General features: G+C 34.2%; 1 protein-coding gene across 1 annotated transcript in view; it reads left to right on the plus strand.

The window, feature by feature from the left end:
- The window catches only part of LOC107657796 (telomeric repeat-binding factor 1-like), a 15,683-nt gene extending 11,437 nt beyond the window's left edge, over positions 1 to 4,246 (plus strand). Inside the window, exons 4-11 of the mRNA XM_016446039.1 lie at positions 1,668 to 1,792; positions 1,883 to 1,969; positions 2,052 to 2,201; positions 2,486 to 2,595; positions 2,834 to 2,872; positions 3,118 to 3,215; positions 3,566 to 3,636; positions 3,726 to 4,246. Of these exons, the coding sequence (XP_016301525.1) occupies positions 1,668 to 1,792; positions 1,883 to 1,969; positions 2,052 to 2,201; positions 2,486 to 2,595; positions 2,834 to 2,872; positions 3,118 to 3,215; positions 3,566 to 3,636; positions 3,726 to 3,884 (839 nt within the window). The 3' untranslated portion in view covers positions 3,885 to 4,246. The remainder of the gene's footprint in view (positions 1 to 1,667; positions 1,793 to 1,882; positions 1,970 to 2,051; positions 2,202 to 2,485; positions 2,596 to 2,833; positions 2,873 to 3,117; positions 3,216 to 3,565; positions 3,637 to 3,725) is intronic.
- The last annotated feature ends 3,141 nt before the right edge of the window (positions 4,247 to 7,387 follow it).

Consider the following 7,387-nt stretch of genomic DNA (forward strand, 5'->3'; position numbering starts at 1 on the left):
TCTACGCTAAGCTTACAACTGTTTAATACAATGTACGCTACTGTCAAAAAAACAAACAAAAAACAACACAGGAGCTAACTGGCAGAAGTAGTGTGAAAATGACTTGTGCTAGCTGTATTTTCTGTTTTCTTCTTACCTCTGCGGCACTAACTGTTCTCCGCTGCAGCAGCCGAATTTAAACCTTTTGAAAAGAGTTGGGTTAATTTTACGCATTTAGCAGCGTCTGACTTTTTTTTTTCCTATCTCAAAGTTTTTCTGCACCGCCTTTCCTTTTTTACGGTCCATTATCTAGCTTTTACTGAAAATTAGCTCGTGTTGCAATCTCTCTGATGACGTGCTTGATTTTGACTGAACGGTTCGGTCGGCCCATCTCGGGGCCAGGCGGCCGGCCGTTGCCGACTGGGCAAAATGCTTAACATTTATTTATTATTAACATTATTATTATTATAACCATAGAGAAATCGTGCAAGCGATAACAACCTGTCCTATGCGCTGTTGGCCCATAAAAAATTTTTATTTATATATATTTAGAAAAAATCTTACCGGCCCACATTAAACAAAATGGTCCGGCCCCTCTGGCATTTGCCAGAATTGCCAGATGGCCAATCCGCCCCTGCGTCCAGTTTATTCATCATATTCCATTCAAACAATGGTTTTGTTTTACAAGTTTTCAGAATTATGTATAATTATGCAAATAAGCATTATCTAATTAAATATGCACAAATTAGCATGAATTTCCAGAACAGAAATCTGAACATTGAATTAAGCCAGGTTCAAAATTCTTGTTTCTTTTTGACATATAATTTGAGTTGTGTTTTTTTGGAACTGATTTTGAGTCTCTTTCTCTTTATCAGCCCATAAATGAGAAAATGCTGTCAACAGCCAGAGAAAAAAAAATACATTTTTGCTATGTTTTTAAGATTTTTTTTTTATACAAACTAGGCGATATATGATCAAACTCCTCTGTAAAAACCTTAAGTACATAGAGAGGAATTGGAAATGCTACTGAAGTGAAAATGTTTGACTCCTGAGGGGGAAAAACATTTTTTTTGCCTGTAGTGCCTAATGGTTAGAGAGTCGGACTTGTAACCCAGTCGCGGGTTCGAGTCTCCGTACTGGCAGGGCTAAACCACGACTGAGGTGAGACCCTTGAGCAAGACACCGAACCCCCAATTGCTCCCTGGGTGCCGCAGCAAAAAATGGCTGCCCACCGCTCCGGGTGTGTGTTCACTGTGTGTGTGTTTGTTCACTACTCACTGCTGTGTGTGTGCACTTGGATGGGTTAAATGTAGAGCACAAATTCCGAGACACTATACTTGGCCACACGTCACTTTCACTTATAAGTATAACAAAAAAAGTGAAACCCTGATGACTGCTATAAATTCATAAACACACTTTTGCTGTAAAGTGATGGCATTTTTTGAAAAACCTTTCTGATTTGTTTTCTAATTTTTCAACCCATTCTTACGTTGGATTCTTAGACTATCACAAGTCTTTTAGAAATTTGATGAAGCCTCATCTAGATAGATTGAGATTTTGCAAGAATAATGTACAGTATATCACGAAAACCGAATACATTTGTTTAAAGACATAAAGACAAATGTAAATGAAAGATTCAGTGACTGTTCCATCAGCTAATTCATCTTGTGTTGTGTTGTGGATTTCAGACGTCCGTTATGATCACGTTGCTCGAATCACTCCCTTGATGTCAGCGCTGCCGATTTGGGAGTCATTAAAGGAAGTGTCTGATTCAGACTTGCATGCTAAGATCAAGACGCTACTGATTGTTCAGGTATTTATGATTGAGAGTGATGAATGTTTCACGTTGTAGAGTTTGAATGGAGTTCAGTCATGAAAATGCTGTTTTCATTGTGTGTCCAAGTCTGTCGCTGTGTGTGTGAAGAAAGGAAATTCACAGTTGGCAAAGGAAACCCTGCGGTGGCTGGAAAAAGAGACTGAGATACCAGCGGTGTGTATTTACCCGTTACAGTTTAACATGCCTTTTCATGCAATGCGGCAAATCAACATCATTTTTGTGTCTGTCTTAACAGAAGCTACAAGGAAAGCTGACCACCATTGTGAGTAAGAAGGATGCATACGATCAGCTCCTGGTGAACTTCACTTTCAACCAGCTGTTGGAGAACGTCGACACGTTCCTCAACACGTTCAGCCAGGAACGGTCCTCTGTTTTCTTACTCAAAGTATGGGGCCTTTTTTGTTATGCTTACCAAAAAGCTAATCCACCTTACGATTAACTCTGATTTGTTTTGCTACATCCTGTGGGAAAGTCCTAATGGGCTTCATTGACTGTGGTTTCACTGTGGTTATTAGGTGGTTATTAAACTCAATAACCACCTAATAAAGGCTCTTAAGAGCGGATTTGCCTGCCACTAACTGTTTACTTTGACTGTGATTTAAAGACTGTGTGTTTTGCTGCTTATTACCAGAAATGCTATGAAGTACTTATTTATTTTTAATTTTTTAGGCAGCATTAAAAGTGGTTCAAGCCCGTCATGAGAGGTCAGAGAAAACCTCATCTGAACAGGATGGAAGTGAAAGGACTCCATCCAGCCCAGAGTCAAACAAACCAGAAGAGTAAAACCATCTCTCTCAACTTCAAAATTTAAAACGGCAGTTGTCTGTTATTAAAATTAATTCAAATTTTATTTATTTGGTTCTGGTCATTCATAAATGTAATAAACCACTTTTTCTTAAGTAAACTCTTTAATTGTAGAGACTTTTTTGTGAAATTTATATTTAATATGCATTTTAGCTGAATAAAATATTTTAAATATAAATAAAATTCTTATTTGGTGTTGATGTTTCCACATAGAAATGAGGTGCAGGTGGATCCACTGGTGTTAAATATAAGGTGAGAGCCTTGGAAGTAATTTCAACATGCAAGATTTAAACCGTGGCAAACACTTTCATTATATGAATATAAACAGTCACCATAATAACTAACACCTGACAATAATCATCAGTGATTCATAATTCAAATGCATAACCTTATTTTCTATCACCTATGACTTGATTTAGTTGTCTTTATTCAAATTCCTCGAATAAATGAAAACAAATTCATGAAATAAAATAATGAAATAATTCTGTCTCTCACAGACCCAAAAGGAAACTTCTTTCAAAACAAATTCATGACCTATGGAAACCTGAAACTGCCAAGAAAGAGCAAACCACACGCAAGAGAACCTCCATTTGCAGTATGTTCTCAGCTGGGGGATTTTGTTTGTTGTTTAATGTATATTTTACTGAATCAAAATATCAATTATCTTGTCATTTTCTATGTTGTTAAGGAAGTAGTTCATCATGTCTTTCCAAATCTGTTTTTTGTTTTTTTCCATATTCACCATTATTCACTGATAACCTTCTATTTTGCTCTTTATAACATCAAACATATGCATTTCTTCAAAATTCTTTTTTTTTTGTGTGTGTGTTCCACAGAAATAACATGCAAGTTTTGAACTTCTTTTTAAAAACTCTATGAACATTAAGTGCTTTTCATTCCTATTATTAATCTGTAACCATATATAAATGCTAATTTTATCTACAGAGATTTCCAGGAGAAGTAGTGTCTCTTCAGAATTACAAAGCAATGTTAGTGTGACAAGCCAACTCAGGAGGGTGAGTTACTCTGAAGGTGGACATCTTCTGTGTGTGTGTGTGTGTGCGCGCATGTGCATAATAACAGCATCAATGTTTGTTCCTTTCAGAAATGGACTGCAGAAGAAGATAGGAAGCTGAAAGCAGGTGTGAGGAAGTATGGGGAGGGCAAATGGAGAATGATCCTGAATGACTTTGAGTTTGACAACCGCACTGGTGTAAATCTTAAGGACAGATGGAGAATCCTGAAGAAAATGGAAGACTACTGAGCTGCTGGCGGCTTCTGCTTTTAGTATTTAAAGATCTTTAGAATTTAAGGTTTCAGTATTTAAGCTGTTCTGATGTCAGACACTTTTTGAAGATATATTCCTGACAGTGTGTCAGAGGTTTCTTTTTTTTTTTTTTTCTTTTTTGGTTAAATTTACATAATCCATTTCAAGGAATTGAACTGAAAGTTCTATTGTTATGCATGTAATTTCACAAAATAAGTTTGGAAGTCAGGAACGCCATTTTGTAAATTGAAAGTAAACTATTTAGCAGAAGTATTGCTGCTGAAAAAAAACAAATTAAAAAGCTTTCTGTTGCTGTTTGTTAGAACTGACCACATTTTTCCACTAGGGGTTGTAAGTGAGCTCAATTTTGCCTTTCATTTTGTTCTTGAGATCTTTCACAGAAAGAAAGAAAAAAGTTTGAAACAATACAACTGTAAAAACTAAAGAGCGTTTAATAAATGTATGTAAGTTTATTAGGATTAACCCCTTGAGATGTATCATCTTGTTTTCGAGGGTGTCCCAAAAACAACGTAACACAATCACAACTAAACAGATTAATAATACATCCATAAACAACACCAAACGACAAATCACTAACATTAATTAGAAAATAACACCACAAAATTGAAATAACAAATATGAAACAACATATACTGATCAGTGAATCCAATCAAATAGAAACCAAAAATATATATAAAGAAACAGTAACATCTTCAGTGATGGCATGTACAGACCAAAACAAAATATAATGAAGTTTGCTTAAACATCTTTAATGATGCAATAGTTTGAATATCTGCAGGTAAATTATTCCAGTCTGTTGGGGCTTTAAACATAAAAGCTCTTTTACCAATGTTTTTTTTTACACAAGGAACAAGTATGAACAGAACTTCATTTAAAGAAAAAGGTACAAGTTGTTGTAAATAACTAGGTTATTTAAAGTAAATACATTTGAATATAAATTGAAGCCAATGAAAGTCATCTTGTGTGCAAAGTTGGCCACTGGAGTGCATCATACATTAAACAATGAGTATAAAAAGAACATCCCAAAACCAATCTGCAAAATCTATTATAAACTGTATGAAGTGGAGCAAGATCTGATTTTGATGCAGTGTGATGAACAACATCACAATATTCAAGGATTGGGAGTTGAGAGACAAGTTTCTTATGAACACTATAAAAAAAAATGTAAAAAAAAAATACGAGATTGATGTAAAGTACTAATTCCAAAATTGATTTTATGTAGAACATGATTAATATGTCATTTAAAGGAAAGTTCGAAATCAAGCCATACACCAAGGTATTTAATAATATCAGCTTTATGCAAAGGAGTACTGTCTTTACATGATACAACACAATAACAGATTTTGGATTTAAGTTTCTTTCTAGAACCGAAAATCATAATATAAGACTTGTATAATATAAGATTTTGCACTGATTTATTATCCAAAAACCAATTGTGAAAATATTAAAATAATACTGAAGAGAGAACTGAATTTGTAAAATATCAGAATTAGATACATGACAGTGTCATCAGCATAAATTTAAACATTACAATTATTGAAAATGAAATGAAAACTAGAAAAAAGAAGGGGTCCCAACATTGAACCACCTCTGTTGAACCAAAAAAAATCAGATTTATTCCCATTTTGTTATGCAACTATGAATTAAACCACATAATTGCATTTTAAGAAAGACCAAAAGCATGAAGTTTATCTAAAAGTAAGTATCGATCAACTAAATCAAAAATCTTTAGATAAATTAAGAAAAATTGCACATGTGAGTTTACCATCAGCAGCAGCTGAAAACGCATCATTAGTGAACTTAAGTAATGCAGTGGTTGCAGAATGATTGGACCTAAAGCCGGATTGATATGGTGATAAAATATTATTAATACATACTGTAAGTAATTTGGAAGTTGCTTATATATTAATTTTTTAAAAACATTTAGATATAGAACATATAACAGATATAGGTCTGTAATTATTGAGATCAAGAACATCACCTCCCTTGTAAAGTGGAGTAATACGTGCTTATTTCCAGATAGCAGGTAACTCACATGTTGACAAAGACAAGTTCAATAAATCAGCGAGTGGATAAACAAGAATGTGAGAAGATGATTTAAGAAACTTATTTTCAATACCATCCAATTCAACACCACTAGTCCCACTTAATTCATTAATAGCATTCTGAACTTCAATAGGCAAAATCTTCCTAAATTGAAAAGAACTACTACACGATAAAGTATCATATATAGTACCAGCATTCAAATAAGAATCAGATACTAAAGTAGAACAGACGAAAAATGCTGATGAAATGAATGAGCTAGATAAAGAGTCATGTAATATTGTATTATTAACTCTAATTTGGTTAATTAAATGGTTATCTGAAGCACTAAATATGTTTTTGATTTTATTCCAAAAATACTTAAGAGTTCTTACAATTATAGGAAAGACATTTTTTATAGTAATTAGATTTTTCATTAGTTACTTTTGCCTAATAAATTTCTCAAATGACTATATACTTCCTAATCGGCGTTACTTCTTGTCTGATGAAATACTGACCATGCCCTTTACTTACAAAGACTAATAAGTTCAGAATTAATCCAAGAAAGATGATTACCCCTAACCCTAATATTCTTCCAGGGAGCATGTTTGTCCACAACATTAATGAACTCAGTATATATATTTTTAAAAAATCCCAAGCATATTGTACATTAGGAATTAAATGATATCTATCCCCATTAATAGAAATCAAATCATCAATAAATACATTTAAATTCAATGTTTTAATTTACCTAGATGGAGATTTAGGTAATATAATTTTCCATACACAAAATAAAATAGAATGATCACTAAAGCAGTCAGTCATTACACCTACCCTTAAAAATCGATTAGGATGTGAAACAAGCATTCAATCAAGAAGGGACTGTGTTCGAGCAGTAACTCTAGTATAGGCTCAGTAATTAGTTGGGTAAGATTTAAACTATTAAAGGGTTAGTTCGCCCAAAAATGAAAATTAGCCCATAAATTACTCACCCTCATGGCATCCTAGGTGTATATGACTTTCTTCTTTCAGACGAATCCAGTCGGAGTTATATTAAAAATTGTCTTTGATCTTTCAAGCTGTTTAATGGCACTCAGTGGGTGTTGCAGTTCATCAGTCCAAAAGAAGTTAAATAAAAAGCACACATCCATAAGTGCCTCACACGGCTGCGGGGGGTGAACAAAGTCCGTTTTATATTTAAAACGTAATAATCAATTTTATCTAGCTTGCGCTCACTGTTGTAAACGGAAGCAGTTCCGGGTGGATGACGAACGCGGAAGCGCAGGGGAGAGATCAAAACAAAACAACGGTCACGAATTAGAAGTACAAAATGAGGATTTGTAAAGAAGAATGTCAGAGGATTTCGATATAAGCCAAGAGGAGAGACTGGTTTTCCTTTGCTAAAGTAAGGAAACTTTGCTTCCTTTGATCCTGTAAACAAACGTTGGTTTTCACGA

This window comes from Sinocyclocheilus anshuiensis, unplaced genomic scaffold, assembly GCF_001515605.1.
Source record: "Sinocyclocheilus anshuiensis isolate Anshui unplaced genomic scaffold, SAMN03320099.WGS_v1.1 scaffold7, whole genome shotgun sequence".
Taxonomy (NCBI): Eukaryota; Metazoa; Chordata; class Actinopteri; order Cypriniformes; family Cyprinidae; genus Sinocyclocheilus; species Sinocyclocheilus anshuiensis.